The sequence below is a fragment of the Rhinatrema bivittatum genome, chromosome 17 (genome assembly GCF_901001135.1).
Source record: "Rhinatrema bivittatum chromosome 17, aRhiBiv1.1, whole genome shotgun sequence".
Taxonomy (NCBI): Eukaryota; Metazoa; Chordata; class Amphibia; order Gymnophiona; family Rhinatrematidae; genus Rhinatrema; species Rhinatrema bivittatum.
Window position 1 is genome coordinate 2,552,536 of NC_042631.1, and position 17,420 is coordinate 2,569,955.

Consider the following 17,420-nt stretch of genomic DNA (forward strand, 5'->3'; position numbering starts at 1 on the left):
CCTGTCGGTGTTATCGATGATGGCTCCTATCAGCATTATCAATGCTATGCGCACTCTTTTGGTCAATCAGTTTTTCAGTATTATCAGTTCTGTCCATGCTGCTTTGGTAAATCGGCCCCTGTCAGTGTTATCGATGATGGCTCCTATCAGCATTATCAATGCTATGCGCAGTTTTTCAGTATTATCAGTTCTGTCCATGCTGCTTTGCTGAATCGGCCCCTGTCAGTGTTATCGATGATGGCACCTATCAGCACTATCAATGCTATGCGCAGTTTTTCAGTATTATCAGTTCTGTGCATGCTGCTTTGCTGAATCGGCACCTGTCAGTGTTATCGATGATGGCACCTATCAGCACTATCAATGCTATGTGCAGTTTTTCAGTATTATCAGTTCTGTGCATGCTGCTTTGCTGAATCGGCCCCTGTCAGAGTTATCGATGATGGCTCCTATCAGCACTATCAATGCTATGCGCAGTTTTTCAGTATTATCAGTTCTGTTCATGCTGCTTTGGTAAATCGGCCCCTGTCAGAGTTATCGATGATGGCACCTATCAGCATTATCAATGCTATGCGCAGTTTTTCAGTATTATCAGTTCTGTTCATGCTGCTTTGCTGAATCGGCACCTGTCGGTGTTATCGATGATGGCTCCTATCAGCACTATCAATGCTATGCGCAGTTTTTCAGTATTATCAGTTCTGTCCATGCTGCTTTGCTGAATCGGCACCTGTCGGTGTTATCGATGATGGCTCCTATCAGCATTATCAATGCTATGCGCACTCTTTTGGTCAATCAGTTTTTCAGTATTATCAGTTCTGTCCATGCTGCTTTGGTAAATCGGCCCCTGTCAGTGTTATCGATGATGGCTCCTATCAGCATTATCAATGCTATGCGCAGTTTTTCAGTATTATCAGTTCTGTCCATGCTGCTTTGCTGAATCGGCCCCTGTCAGTGTTATCGATGATGGCTCCTATCAGCACTATCAATGCTATGCGCAGTTTTTCAGTATTATCAGTTCTGTTCATGCTGCTTTGGTAAATCGGCCCCTGTCAGTGTTATCGATGATGGCTCCTATCAGCACTATCAATGCTATGCGCAGTTTTTTTAGTATTATCAGTTCTGTCCATGCTGCTTTGCTGAATCGGCACCTGTCGGTGTTATCGATGATGGCTCCTATCAGCATTATCAATGCTATGCGCACTCTTTTGGTCAATCAGTTTTTCAGTATTATCAGTTCTGTTCATGCTGCTTTGCTGAATCGGCCCCTGTCAGTGTTATCGATGATGGCTCCTATCAGCACTATTAATGCTATGCGCAGTTTTTCAGTATTATCAGTTCTGTCCATGCTGCTTTGCTGAATCGGCCCCTGTCAGTGTTATCGATGATGGCTCCTATCAGCACTATCAATGCTATGCGCAGTTTTTCAGTATTATCAGTTCTGTCCATGCTGCTTTGCTGAATTGGCCCCTGCCAGTGTTATCGATGATGGCTCCTATCAGCACTATCAATGCTATGCGCAGTTTTTCAGTATTATCAGTTCTGTCCATGCTGCTTTGGTAAATCGGCCCCTGTCAGTGTTATCGATGATGGCTCCTATCAGCACTATCAATGCTATGCGCAGTTTTTCAGTATTATCAGTTCTGTCCATGCTGCTTTGCTGAATCGGCCCCTGTCAGTGTTATTGATGATGGCACCTATCAGCACTATCAATGCTATGCGCAGTTTTTCAGTATTATCAGTTCTGTCCATGCTGCTTTGCTGAATCGGCCCCTGTCAGAGTTATCGATGATGGCACCTATCAGCATTATCAATGCTATGCGCAGTTTTTCAGTATTATCAGTTCTGTCCGTGCTGCTTTGCTGAATCGGCCCCTGTCAGTGTTATCGATGATGGCTCCTATCAGCACTATCAATGCTATGCGCAGTTTTTCAGTATTATCAGTTCTGTCCATGCTGCTTTGCTGAATCGGCCCCTGTCAGTGTTATCGATGATGGCACCTATCAGCACTATCAATGCTATGCGCAGTTTTTCAGTATTATCAGTTCTGTCCATGCTGCTTTGCTGAATCGGCCCCTGTCAGAGTTATCGATGATGGCACCTATCAGCACTATCAATGCTATGCGCAGTTTTTCAGTATTATCAGTTCTGTCCATGCTGCTTTGCTGAATCGGCCCCTGTCAGTGTTATCGATGATGGCACCTATCAGCATTATCAATGCTATGCGCAGTTTTTTCAGTATTATCAGTTCTGTCCATGCTGCTTTGCTGAATCGGCCCCTGTCAGAGTTATCGATGATGGCACCTATCAGCACTATCAATGCTATGCGCAGTTTTTCAGTATTATCAGTTCTGTCCATGCTGCTTTGCTGAATCGGCCCCTGTCAGAGTTATCGATGATGGCACCTATCAGCACTATCAATGCTATGCGCAGTTTTTCAGTATTATCAGTTCTGTCCATGCTGCTTTGCTGAATCGGCACCTTGCCAGTGTTATCCTTTGCTGCATTATCAATCTAGTGTGGACTTCTTTGTTATTTTAGATGACTCAGCCCTGCTGGGCTTGGGTAAGATTTCTGGGTCCTGGATGATCCAGCAGAGAGGGGAGGCGCTGGGACAGGACTGTATTGTACTGTGCGTATACTTTTATGAATGCTCACCTTGTGTCAACTTGCACAAATACGCCAGAGTTTAGGCGGGGCACTAACTCTGGAACAGAAAACTGAAATAATTTATTTTATGTTTTTTTGTAACATGTAATTTCACATCACATTCCTGTGAAATGTTTCTGTAAAGCATTCAGCAAATAGCCATGGGCCATTTTGATAATTAGTGATCAGCCTCTGGGTAAGTGATAGGCATAGGAACGTTAGTCATATGTTCTCCGTCAAAGGCCCCTTTAGAAGGAGACTTGGCATGTCTCAGAAACCAAATATGAGGGCACCTAGTACCAAAACAAGCTGAGCTGAATGTGCGGTAACAAAACTGAGCCAGGGCCCCAGGAATATCTCATATATTCCAGTTCAGGAAGGAAGTATAAAGTTTGTTGGTAACATCTTGCATTTTCTCAGTTGTGTTTGCATAAAAAGATATTCTCATGGGTCTTTAATGGTTAAAAGTATAATCGGTATGAATAATGGCTCCACCAATATTATGACAATTTTCTGACTGCTGATGCTAATCCACAACAAATAGATGCGCTGCGGAGCAGGCAATGGGTATAATTCAGCTCCAGCTAATCCCGTGGAGTGCTTTTATATAATAACCGTGTGGGCTGAGAAAACCTTGACTTTCTTTAATCTTCAGCCCCCAGGTTTCACTAATCAATATAGACAGCTCTGAGAGCTGAGGAGCTAATTTGTTTACTTCTGTCTTTTTCTAATTATAATGTCAGCTGCTTCTGGGTTCTTCAGTGCAACAACTTGCACAGATTTATTTTCCAAACAATTTGTGGTGCTGCCTATGTCCACTGTGCTCCTCTCCTTCCTCCAAACTCGGGCGCTTAGCCCAGGTGAGGCATCAAACCTGGGAAGAGGGCTGCCCAACTGAGCCTTCATGAAGGGCGGACATGGTGATGCTTACTGGAGGCAAGATCACAGCATCTTCACCCCCTTTTCTCATATCATTCACCTTCATTGTCCTCAAGGCTATCGCCCTCTTAAATATCTCTGCCTGCCTTCTACAAAAGCAAAGAGCAAAGCAGCCGTTTCTCACATGTCTAATGCTTTATTGAGAAGGTAGCAACACAGTTTCATGGGACGGTGTCTGGGAGCCTGACCTGCAGAATTAAACAGGAATAGTGGGACAAAATATTTACACATGTGCACGGGTCACCTTATTCTGAAAAGCTCTCAGCAAATACTGGTATGCTGCAGTCTGAAAGATAAAATAGATCCAAGCTATGCTGGAGAGATTGCATATCTCTAGGACCTGTCCCAGGCTGCAGAATTGATGACCACAAATGCAGAAGATCCTGCTTCACGTTGACATAGAATCTAATCCCTAGGGAGTTGCAGACAAATGTATTTAGGAAGAGTCCGGAAATGGGAAATGTAAGCTCTGTCTAGTGGTCATTAGGAAGGGCAGCTTGCCTCCATCCCTCATCGGGTGGCTCAGTGGTCCAGAAGGGGGGCTCCTACAGTCCTGAGGGGAGAGAGGCAGGAAGAGGCCACCTACTCTCTGGGATCCCAGACTGGAGAGGGCACGTGACCTTGTCTCCTGTCCACTGACAGGCCGTGCCTTGCTTTCTCATCTGGTGGGAGAAGAATTCCAAGAGAATTTCGGTCAGAGGGAGACTTGTCTGGAAGACTGAGTGAGTGCATGAGCAGCTTTTTGCTGGCGTTTGGGGTATGAGAGGAGGATTCTTGGGAGAAGGAAGCCCTTAGGCGTCAGCTGTAATTGCTACTCACTGTGCCCGAGGATTTCCATTTTCAGATTTGTGGGCTGTCTAAGACGTTCATTTTTGTGTCTCTGTTTTTACTGAGTAAACTTCACTTTGCTTTGAAGTGTGTGAGTGTGATCTCCTGCCCCCACCGCTGCATAGCACCAATCCGTGCTTTTATCCAGACGCTGCAATGAATTGTCAGTGCTCGGCAGTCTCTGAAGTGTGGCCCCCTTGTGAAGAGGGGGTGGATGTTACACATAATGTCCAAGGTTGTTGCCAAAAAATCATGCAACTTTGTGCTGGTTGAAAGCTAGAAGTAGCTGGACAACATTTCTGAAATCCAGCAGATGGAAAGAATAAGAGCTGAGCTGATAACCGCTGCCAGGAAGCAGGAGGAAAGGTGCAGGTTCTGTGATTATTGGCAGGCAAGCACCTATTCCCTCACCTCACAACACTGCTTTTCTCAGCACCATTCTTCTTTACTGGCTTGCATTCAGAGAACAGAGTCAGGTTTGTTAAGGGATAGTAAATCAGTCTCAGAACGAGACCTCTTCCCTGTGTGTTTCACCTGCATTGCCTTCTTAAATATCAAACCTATCCCCATTGAAGCTCGTGAGAGTGAGCGATCTCCTTCAGGAAAAGAGCAGTGCAGGGCACGCTGATTACCAAGACTACTGACACAACTGTGACCTAAACGTCCCTCTGATTAGAATGGGAGACGGGAAAGGACTCACCCCCATAACTATATGTGTCAGAGTTATTCGTGTCATACAGCTGTCAAATCAGTAATTGTAGGAATAATTTCACATCTATGACAATTGAAACCTGTGTTCTAATCTAATAAGAAGCTGCGTGTAAACATATTTACAGGCAGGAATGTTGTGCTGCCTGCTGTACCTGCAAATGCCTGCCTCCGATGTCAGTCCTGCATGCAATGTTTCAGGACCACCCTGAACCTGCCAGCAACGGCCCGCCACCCGCACGAGACAGCTGAAGGTCTGGCTTCATGTCAGCAACGGCCCGCCACCCGCACGAGACAGCTAAAGGTCTGGCTTCATGCCAGCAATGGCCCGCCACCCGCACGAGACAGCTGAAGGTCTGACTTCATGCCAGCAACGGCCCGCCACCCGCACGAGACAGCTGAAGGTCTGACTTCATGCCAGCAACGGCCCGCCACCCGCACGAGACAGCTGAAGGTCTGGCTTCATGCCAGCAACGGCCCGCCACCCGCACGAGACAGCTGAAGGTCTGGCTTCATGCCAGCAACGGCCCGCCACCCGCACGAGACAGCTGAAGGTCTGACTTCATGCCAGCAACGGCCCGCCACCCGCACGAGACAGCTGAAGGTCTGACTTCATGCCAGCAACGGCCCGCCACCCGCACGAGACAGCTGAAGGTCTGACTTCATGCCAGCAACGGCCCGCCACCCGCACGAGACAGCTGAAGGTCTGACTTCATGCCAGCAACGGCCCGCCACCCGCACGAGACAGCTGAAGGTCTGACTTCATGCCAGCAACGGCCCGCCACCCGCACGAGACAGCTGAAGGTCTGACTTCATGCCAGCAACGGCCCGCCACCCGCACGAGACAGCTGAAGGTCTGACTTCATGCCAGCAACGGCCCGCCACCCGCACGAGACAGCTGAAGGTCTGGCTTCATGCCAGCAACGGCCCGCCACCCGCACGAGACAGCTGAAGGTCTGACTTCATGCCAGCAACGGCCCGCCACCCGCACGAGACAGCTGAAGGTCTGGCTTCATGCCAGCAACGGCCCGCCACCCGCACGAGACAGCTGAAGGTCTGGCTTCATGCCAGCAACGGCCCGCCACCCGCACGAGACAGCTGAAGGTCTGGCTTCATGCCAGCAACGGCCCGCCACCCGCACGAGACAGCTGAAGGTCTGACTTCATGCCAGCAACGGCCCGCCACCCGCACGAGACAGCTGAAGGTCTGACTTCATGCCAGCAACGGCCCGCCACCCGCACGAGACAGCTGAAGGTCTGACTTCATGCCAGCAACGGCCCGCCACCCGCACGAGACAGCTGAAGGTCTGGCTTCATGCCAGCAACGGCCCGCCACCCGCACGAGACAGCTGAAGGTCTGGCTTCATGCCAGCAACGGCCCGCCACCCGCACGAGACAGCTGAAGGTCTGGCTTCATGCCAGCAACGGCCCGCCACCCGCACGAGACAGCTGAAGGTCTGACTTCATGCCAGCAACGGCCCGCCACCCGCACGAGACAGCTGAAGGTCTGACTTCATGCCAGCAACGGCCCGCCACCCGTTCTCTGCCCAGTTCCATAGAGCGCAGCCTTCTTCAAGCTTTCCAGGGGAGGGAGCTGCTGCTCTTTGTGCTTTCCCTTCCTTCTCCATTCCTCAAACCATTCTCGTCCTCTGCCCTCAAAATCCCCCCATACCTCCAGCCTTCCTTCCCCATCCAATTAGTCTGCTTGGCATTAAAGCTGCAGGAGACTGCCCTGGGCTGCAGGGACAGTGGCTGCGGCTCCTCCACTTAGAAGCCCAGCGACAGACTCCCAGGATTTTTCTAGTCCTGCTTCTATTTGAAGAAAGATTGTACAATGTCCTAACTGCAGCCTGGTTCTGACTTCAGACCCTCACCTTACATTTGTGGCATGGACTGAAATCTTCACAGCAGAGCCGAGGCTCCCACCAAGCCCCTGAATGCCTGAACCTGCAGTCCCATGTGGTCGCTCAGTTTTGCTCAACATTTAAGTGAGCTATTCTGTGACCTTTGACCCGGCATTGCTTAGTAAGTCAGCCAAGGATTTTAATTCCATTCTTTCTAAGAATAATTTCTGAGGATCCAATATAAATATGGCTTCCAGTACAGCTTATTTCTAGCTATTTCTGCTTCCGTATTATGGGATGTGAATTTCTAATGGCAAACGGGTGAGGGTATTGTAACACAGGAAGATGCAGAGCAGCCTCAGGCCTCGGTAGGATGGAACAGGAAAATAAAAACTGAAACCATTTTATGGGGACAGAAATCATTTTGTATTTATTTATGTAAAGTACTTATGAACCGCTTCATTGATTAAGCAATTTCTTAGACACATTCATCTCTGGGAGGCTCTGCTGGGTCACACCATGCCCTAGGCACCTCTGGCCATCATAGTTTAAATGTAACCCCACTGTAATTCTGCAGTGTGCGCACCGTGGAGGGCAGAGGCCACACGAGGCTGAGGCTGTGACAGACGATTCCTGTCAGGCTGCACAATCAGATGCCTCCCCCTCGTTTATTTGTCCTGCTGTTTGTAGCAACGCCTTGGTTCAGGCAGGTGCTCACTTTTTACCTTGTTCTGCCTCAGAGTTGAGCTTTCTTCCACCGCCTCCTCGTCCCTGCTGTGCTCTGTAGTTTTTTTCCTCTTGATGATCCCGGGGACAGATGACTGCGATCTTACCTGGGGGAGGACAGGGCTCTCACGGCTTCTGGTTAGCAAGCGCCAGGGCGGTGGGTTCAGTAACTGTACTGTAAATATGCTAATGAGTCACAGATTCTGTAAAACAGTACCATAAATATGCTAATGAGCTGCTGGTACAGTAATACAATGCCAGCACTGAGACCAAGGCCAGAAGGCGAAGAGAGAGAGAGAGATGTAGGATACTGGAGCAGATCCAGGAACATTTTTCCTTCCATCTGTCGGTTAATGTGGCACGACTCGACCAACCTGTTGGAGAGAGGGGCACAGGGAAAGGGAGGCGTGCGGTGGTTATTGCACAGGCGCTAATGGGGCAGTGGTTCCCTCCTGAGACACTGCAGGGGGATAAAATTGCAGCTACAGCACGCAATGAATAAGGAACTGCATTTCACTGCACCTAGATTCCAGGTCACTTACTTCTTGTTTGTTCTTTTGGGGGGAGGTGTTGCTTTTTTTTGACACAACCTGTTAAGCAAAATGGCTGTGTCTGAGGTGGGGACCAGTGCTGGTGGAGCGGCCCCAGAAAGGCTCACCTGAGCATGTCTTTGGACTTGACCATAGAGGCAGTCCTGTTCTTTTTCCCTAATGTCTGTGTATCAGTACCCTGGGCTGTAAAAGTCAAGGCCCAGCCTTGGTTGTTGTCTGAATCCAATACCCCCCCCTCGAAGGGAAGAGCAAAGCTGCAGTTGCGTTGGGCAGCTGGAACCTTCCAGTCTATTCCTGCTGACCATAGCTCTTGAGGTGAAGAACCACTAATGTGCCTACCTCAAGCAGCTGGAACAGAGCGCGTCCTCTGCTTTAGACCCTGAGTGCGTGACCCTAACACTGCCAAGTCAGTAATATGTATGTGCATGTGGATGTGTCTTACCAAGTAACGTGCATTCCTCTCATGCATGATCGCACTCGACTGCTGGAGACACTGCTGAGTAAAGCTGTTTGATTTTGGGGGAGATGCCACTGAAATCTGGGGAGAGGAATGATGTGGTTGTGGTGGGGGAGGGGAGGAATTCAGGTTCTGCCTGTCCCACCTGTGGTTGTGGTGGGGGAGGGGAGGAATTCAGGTTCTGCCTGCTCCCCAGCTCCTTTGGATGTCATTAAATAAGGGCGCAAATCCATCGCTCACGTCCTCTCTCAAACATTCTGCACAGCTTTCAGATTTCAGCACAGATCTCGCAGTAGCTGTGAAACATTCTGGAAAACAGCTTTCAGATGTTTCTGCTACAGTGCAGACGTGACCCGTGAGCCCTTCCCAGGATGGGACCGGACCTCAGGGTGCAGAACAGTCTTACATTCCCTTTCCTGGGCTGAGTCTGGGAGTGGGGAGCACAGTCCCATTTTCCTCACCATGTCCTGAAATGACCTTAAGTTCTGCTATATTGCTGCACTTTGCCTTCAGAATTAGGTTTCTTTCAGCCTTAATGAACAGAAGTAAAGGAAACAGCATCAAGCATTGCTGATAACATGTGAAGAGGAATCTGAGAAGTCTTGCCGAGCTCTGTGCGTTTTGCTGGAGGATGGGAGATGGTCAATGCCATCTCTATTGCCTGACAAAGTTGAAGTAAGTCCTCGCTCAAAATATCTTTGTTTGATGTTATTGGAGTCCATAAAGATGTCATACCAAGGACTCAGACTGAGTTCCCTGCATGGCCCAAATCACCAATTAGAAACCCACAGCCAGAGTTCACTAATGTTCCTTGCAAGATTGTCTCGCAAGCCTCGATTGCTTTATGGAGCTTGGAGGAGGTAACAGGAGGGTCTTGTAGGTGAAGGAGCCTTTGGCAGGACTTGGTCAAACTTGGACCAGGCTGTTTTGGGGGACCTGTGGAGGCACTCACAGAAATCAGAGCAGGGTTGTTGCAGGGTATGGGCTTTGCTGAAAATGAACCAGTCCTTAACTCACTCAAATCTGTTCCTTTCCCAGGTCCATTGGGTTTGCAAAGAGCACCCTGAACTGCCAAACGCCCATACCAGTTAACCCAACATTGCCACACAGCCACTGGGATTGGTGCAGGGAGGTGACACCCTGGTCTTGCAGCCATCTAAGGTGTAAGCTGATGTCAGGTGACCCACAATATCACTGCATGCTCCACTGGGTGAATCGATTCCCACCGCTTCCACCATCTCCATTCCATCCATGTCACGCTGGAGCACACGTGGCAAAGTTGGACAGGGGCATCAACGTTTTGCTGAGAAAAGTCTCTCTACTGACTTGTGTTGTATTGCTGCTGCCTTGTAAGAAGATCCTAAATGACTGCCTGACAACTCTACTGCAACATCTGTCTTGCAGAGTGCTCGTAACATCAAAGGACGCCCTGCAGCATATGCGGGCATTCGGGCCATTCTGTAAAACTTGTGGGATGGCCTTCGATTGGAAGGAATTCCTGACACATTGTGAAGTGTACAGCAGCGTTTCAAAAGACGTCTCATGCTGGAAACATTTCTTTTGTATTGTAGATTTGTTTTCATAGAGAGACGTGTGGGGAAATGGGTTACAGGTGAAAGACAGGTCTAGATTCTCCTCGGTGCAATGAGGTGGTTCCTATAGAGAGACCTGTGGTGGGCTTGCAAAGGCCACAGAAAGCACAGTAAGAGATTTTACCTCTCCTCTGTGAATAAGCTGAAGGAGGGTTGTGAGGACATCGTCACTCTGTAAAAGGAAATATTGATGAGTTTTTTTCCTCTGCTGGACCTGGTAGGGTGATCCTGGGACAAAAGATGCATGGCCTTGGCTACCTCCTTACTCTCCTCAGCTTTCACTGTCTTCCTTCTGCTCTCCCCGCTCCCTACCGGTCGTCTTCTCTCTTCCTCCTCCTCCTCCTCCTCCTCCATTTCTAACCCAGGATGCACTCTGTTAGCTGAGCCTTTGAAATTGTGAGCTATAAATTTCCCATGTGCTCTCAGTTGTAGGCCTTCTGTGTCTCTTCTGGGCATGTATCCTGCCTTTCTAGTCCACTAAAAGACAATCTAAACTGGCTTACAGCAAGCATAAGTTAAATGGTGCATGAAGAAGAGCATACCAGGCTATTTAACGCGTGCCCACTAAGGTCCAATTCTTTTATATGTGGATACACCTGCTAACATCTTGGGGGCCTGAGTAATGTGCACAGCTTGAGAGTGCTCACTAAGCTTTAGTGAACAGGCCCCTTGTACTCTGCTATCTGGGGGCTTCTTTTGTGTTTGATAATATTTCTGATCCAGGGCTTTGTTATTCGTGTCGCATCCTACAGTTTCGTGCTCCATGATCCAGGATGCCCCATAAATGAAGCCTTTTTATGCTCTCTTTCTCTGCCCACCTCTCATTCCCCACTCCTCCTCTCTGACTGGCTTAGCCTTTAGCAGCCTCCCGGGCACATAATGTCACTTCCTACCTCATTTCTGGGTCACTGTGGCGTGCATGTGTGGAGGGGAAGGTGAAGTCTGCTGATGGATTAGGGGGCCCTGACCTAAAACTGACCCCTTACAGTTACTTTTTAAATTACGTTGGTCCTCTTTAAACTGAGGTGCAAGTAAATCTGTGCCGAGCATTGCACATATGATGAACAAATGGATGAATGAAATACTTTCACCCTGACTCCTGACAATGCTTTCAGATAGAACATCAGTGAACCAAAATTGTTCAAGCAGGCACTAAAAATATTTTATTAAAGCAAGCATTTGAGATTGCAGATTTGCATCCGTAGTTTCCATCTATCAGCAACCTATCACTCATGTGAGGCTCCTGTTGCATTTGGTGAACCATGGGCCCATCCTGCTTTCCGCGGCTCTTACCTCCAGCCTGGGCCCATCCTCACGGCCTCCCGACACTGCGCCTCCCCAGCACGATGTGGCTATCAGCCGCACCCACCTCTGGACTCCCGCTGGGTGCCAACTTTGAGTCCTTCTCAAAATGCGGCAGGAAGCTGCGCCCCGTCGCTCCAGCTGGCCACTCTCCTATGTGGCAGGACGCGGCCGAGATCTCGGGTCCCTGCCTCCTCCTGGTCCTCGCTGGACCACATAACTTACCCACTGCATGTGCCACAGGTACAGGAAATGCAGCTGAAGGAGATGAATTGTGTGCCTGTGTACAGAAAGCTTGTCTGCATATCTGACACCCAGCCTGAAAAGGGCTGATCACAGCATGCCTGGTCAGATTCTTCTGTGAGAGCCTGGGTGCACCACAGGAAGCTCTCAGCAGCTCAGGAGGCCACTACAGGGATGGGCTGTCTGAGTCGAGCCTACATGCAGACAGCTTGGGATGCTCTGCTCAGAGAAGCATGCCTCTCACCTTCCTCTCTTTACATACACCCGAACCCAACACGCATGCACATAGATCTGCATTGCAACATTTCATTTTTTAGTTTAACAATAAAGCTGATATCATCAGAGTTTGAATGTAGAAAAACAAACAGTGATGTGATCCGTTATGCACCAGCTGCTTCCAGTGTGATATGAAAGTTCAGCCTGATTATGTATAAGCAGGACTACATGGGAAGAAGAAAAAGTGTATTATTCAACCCTCCGGTCCAGCAAGTGGCTTTCAAACCTTTTAGTTTTTCTCCTAGCTGGAAATAGCATCATATTCTCAGGTGTAGTTGATATTGTCCAGATCTTTCTGCTGGTGGCTTGCTAGTAAGTATGTGCAGTCTCGCTTTTTCTTGGTATATATTATTGCAATGTTTGCTATTAAATAAACTGAGATCAATATTCAGCAGTGTAGTGAACCAGCAATTTATCCAGCTAAAGTTATTATTAAGTTAATAATAACCAAGAAGATAGTAGAAAGACTAGGGGACACTCTATGAAGTTAGCATGGGGCACATTTAAAACTAATCGGAGAAAGTTCTTTTTTACTCAACGCACAATTAAACTCTGGAATTTGTTGCCAGAGGATGTGGTTAGTGCAGTTAGTATAGCTGTGTTTAAAAAAGGATTGGATAAGTTCTTGGAGGAGAAGTCCATTACCTGCTATTAAGTTCACTTAGAGAATAGCCACTGCCATTAGCAATGGTTACATGGAATAGACTTAGTTTTTGGGTACTTGCCAGGTTCTTATGGCCTGGATTGGCCACTGTTGGAAACAGGATGCAGGGCTTGATGGACCCTTGGTCTGACCCAGTATGGCATTTTCTTATGTTCTTATGAGATGTTGATGATAGTCCTGGAGGTGATCAAACTGTCCAATTATTGCTTTTTTGTTTATCCAAGAAGACCAAGCATCCTCTTGCCAAGTGGTAGGTTTGAGGCTGGTGAGGAGGGTGTTGACATCTTCTTCCTGTAAAGGGTGAAAGGTGGTAAGAGTTTGGGAAGGCTTGGACTGTGCAACTGTGGTGGGCTGTGTCCAGCTCCAAACAAATTTGTGTGATTATTCTTTAAAGAAGTTTGCTAATTATTGTAGAGAAACTATGCTTTTGGAACATATTTCAGAACCCATTAAAATATTCTTCAGAACGTTTCATGACAGTTCTTGAGGTAACAGCAAACTGAAAGCATCTCGTAATTTCTCATATCCCAACTATAAGTGCTAAATTTCTGTTTCCTTTGAATTGGTTTTCCCTTGTCTGATGCCTAATGCAGTTGTGTTCTATCTCAGTAACTTGGCACACATGACCCGTCTCTTGCCTTCTATGTAGAACTTCTATGTAGTCTCTTGCCTTCTATGTAGAACTTGCCTTCTATGTAGAACTGCCTGGCTTATCCAAATCTATGTAAGATCAGACCCATGTAGTTCAGCAACTTACATGCTTTAAATGGGAAGACACTGTGCACCTCTATAAAGAAGGATTTATGAACCTTCAGTAAGCTTTATCTTTTCATCTTTTCTAACCTCATTAATTATGAGGACGCATTGTACTTGTGCTATCAGCAGACAGAGGTCAAATTCCCCAGCCGTGCTCTAAGTTCTTTTTCATTCCAGTTTCTACTTAGGTAGCAGACTGTATGCAGGACACCATGGCAACCAAACAGCCCCCTCCTCTCATGAAGAAGCACAGCCAGACAGACCTGGTGAGCAGGCTGAAGACCAGGAAGATCCTCGGGGTTGGAGGGGAGGATGATGATGGAGAGGTCCATAGGTCAAAGGTAAGAAAAGGTTTCACAGCCCCTGGATGTGAATCAGGACCCTGAGCTGGGGACAAGATAATAGGCTCCATCACTGGAGGTAGCAGTCTGACACTCATGGGCGTTGCACGAGTGGCAGCAGGGGCCACTCCCAAGCAGCTGCATCTATGTGACCAAGGTTTAAACTCCAGGACCTAATAAGAGAAAGGGGTGAGCGAGAAAGGGGTGAGCGAGATGGTGAGCGAGAAGAAGGGGCAGGAGAGAAAGCGTGAGCTGGTTGTAGAAATTGAATGTGAGAGAAGGTGTGAGGTAAACTAAAGAAAGATTGTGGAGGATAAGAGATGAGCTATATGGGGGACTGAGGGAAGAGAGATTATGAGCAAGAAAACGTCAGGGGATAGAGAGAGAGAGAGAAGGGGGAATTAACAGTAAAGACGGATGCGCTCCCTATGCCCAGTATTCAAGGGAAGGGAGAATGTGCTGCCTGCCACTATTTAATCGTTACAGTTCCTACAGGTGACTTTATTATGGGATTATGCATGTATGGATGTTACTTGCCTGGGGCTGTGCGTGGAGTGGAATATAAATGTTTTACATAAATACTTTTCTTCTGGGATTACAACATAGGAGAGGCAAAACATAGCGTCTCGTATTGCTACTTTCATTTCACATATGCAGCCATACTTAGAATGTTTTTTGGAGGGGTTTTTTGGGAAATAGGAATTTTTCCTTTTGTGGTCACAAATTATTAAATAGTTTCTTGCCCTTTCTCCAGATACTGTAGCTGTGAGAGAGAAATTTCTAGCTTTAAGCTTTCGGGCATTTTCAATTGGTGCATCTTCTTTGTGAGATTTTCATGCAAATATATTATTAAGGATGCAGGAAATACGTATGGCTTTGTTGATGTAAAATGCCTGAGGGCATTTCTGCAAGGGAAAACCCCCTGTGGTCGCTCCTGAAGGAGAGGCATTAATCATGCATTGCATTGTGTGCTACATTCTGAATCTCCTTTGTAGGTGCGGCCTTTTGTCCTGTTTCCTATCGTCCAGGTGTGTGCGCTTGAGTCTGATGTTAATCCTATGTCAGAGATATTTATTTTACTACTGGAGATTATCATTTTTCTCATATACGGTGGAAATCATAATGCAATGTAAAAGAACACGGTGCCCTATTAATGTAGCAGATGAAGGCAGATAAAGAGAAATGGGGCTTCCCCAGTTTGCTCATCTGTTTCCATCTGTGCTGCTCTGCAGAGTAATAGAGGTCAGCCTGCTCGTCATGTAAGAATATCCATTTTATATGTATTTTCTTATGTTGCTTTCTTGTCTGGTTGTATTATTGGATTCTAATTATCATTTGTACACCACTCTAGGTGTCCTTTGTTGGCCAGATAAGCGGTAAAGAAGTTTTTAACATAAATAGTTTATTATTTTCACAAAAAGATGACAACCAACAAGAATTGTGCTCAGAAAAACGGTAATCAGTACAAAGACATCAATTATTACTATATCAGAAAAGAGCATGATCAGTATCTCGATGCCAAGAGGACCAACTAATAACAGCCATTGCTGTAAGTCACCTGTAGACGCAGGAAGATGCCCTTTGCCAGAGGGAGATTTTATTTATTTAAGGTTTTTATATACCGGCATTAGTATGCAAACATCATGCCGGTTTACATTGGAACTAAAAAGGAGGAAAGGAAATACAATGAACAGGGGTATTGGGAGGGGGCATAGCATAGGCTGCAGAGGAGATAAAGGCAAGGAAGCGGACAGTAAACTGTGATGAACTATGTACAGTATGGAGTATAACTATAAATACATTATAAATACATTATATACAGGGCTGTGGATCAATTGTGTTAGTCAAGAGGACAGAGGGGGCAGGGTGGAGCGGGAAAGAGAGGTCTATTCGAGGTAGGCTATTCGGAAGAGCCAGGTCTTTAGTTTCTTTCTAAATTTTGCGTAGCATGATTCGAGTCTAAGGGGGGTCGGAAGGGAGTTCCAGTGCCTGGGGCCTGCGATGGAGATTGCTCTATCCCTTGTAGAAGAGAGGTGGGCTTTTTTAAGGGAAGGTATGGTAAGGGTACCTTTATTGACAGTTCTGGTGGGCCGGTCAGAGCGTGTAAAGATGAGCGGGTCATCAAGCCAGTCAGAGTTATGGGAGTAAAGGGATTTGTGGATAATGGACAGGGTTTTGAAGAGGGTACGGGATGTGATGGGGAGCCAATGAAGGTCTTTGAGTATGGGGGTGATATGTTCAAATTTCTTGGTGTTAGTGATGACTCTAGCAATGGAATTCTGGAGCATTTGTAGGGGTTTGATGGAGGAGGAGGGGAGTCCAAGGAGGAGGGCATGGGCTGAGTGCCCAGCTTGGATTAGCCCATGCATCCTGACAGCCTATCCCATGTATAGACTCATCTCGTGCAGTGAGGCAGCACATAACCAACTCCACTGCAATATAAGAAGCCTGATATGGCTAGCTTACTTTTTTAGTTTATATAAAAGAAAAGTTTTTAAGCACACACAAATATAATTCCCTTCTATCAACACTATGCAAACATGTGGAAGCAATGCAAGCTCGTAATAGAACACATAACTGAACCTGTATAGTATGACAAACGAACTACGTCTATAAAGCCTACAATATCTATGTTAACAATCTATAAAGTCTACAATACCTATGCTAACAATTGCATTAAACATCAAAACTTTGTAAACCGTTGTGATGGCGAAACCGAACGAAGGTATATAAAACTCGATAAATAAAATAAATAATATTCACTATCGATAGGAAGATATTGCAAAATGTAAGAATAATCCAGTTTACAATTTTGGGATGATAATATGACACGGAGCTAGGGCTATGCTTAATCAGTTTGACATCAACGACGTTCTATTAGTAAGCGAACGTCTCCAGGCAAAGACTGCAAGAAGGGGCCTCAAATTTTGATGAACTCTTGTAGGTACGAAGTAGTAGATCCACCAGCTTTTCATACCAAATACTGATTGTCGGTGATTCAGAGTCCACCCGTTTCAACAAAAGGCATTGGTTTCCAATGAGAGAGCATCCATATAAAAAAGCCTTCACGTATCTCTTGTTAAGCAATCCAGCCGCATCAGTCCCCAAGAGGGAGTAACGACCCCAAGTTCAAACGATCTGAAATATCTCTGACCAGAAAATGTGTATCTTAGGACAATAGAAGTATTTAAAAAAAAATAAAGAAATATCTACATCTATCCCTGACATCATTAACCTTCATTACTATGGACCTATTGCAAAACACAGATGTGCTGAGGAGGTTCTGTGAAAGATAGCTTGGCACACCTGGCCACAATGTTCCCTTCTGTGAGAGGCCAATATATCCTGGTAATCTCTGAGTCAACCAGATAAACCCCATGGGATGAATATTGGGGGTCAGTTATCTGGATATGTCAATGCGATGCTGCAGCTGGGATATGCTAATTGGCGCCGCAGCAGTCAGAGCCATTTAGAGGGTACCAGCAGGGGAGGAGGGAACGCTCAAACATTTGCCAATAGTTCTGAAAAGATTTTGGGGGCTTGGGATGGTG

At 46.8% G+C, this 17,420-nt stretch overlaps 1 protein-coding gene across 3 annotated transcripts in view; it reads left to right on the top strand.

The window, feature by feature from the left end:
* The window catches only part of TP53I11 (tumor protein p53 inducible protein 11), a 61,679-nt gene that overhangs the window by 31,147 nt on the left and 13,112 nt on the right, over positions 1 to 17,420 (top strand). For all 3 annotated transcript variants that reach the window (XM_029582671.1, XM_029582670.1, XM_029582672.1), the window contains exon 2: positions 13,706 to 13,869. In XM_029582671.1, coding sequence (XP_029438531.1) covers positions 13,729 to 13,869 — 141 coding nt within the window. In that variant the 5' untranslated portion in view covers positions 13,706 to 13,728. The remainder of the gene's footprint in view (positions 1 to 13,705; positions 13,870 to 17,420) is intronic.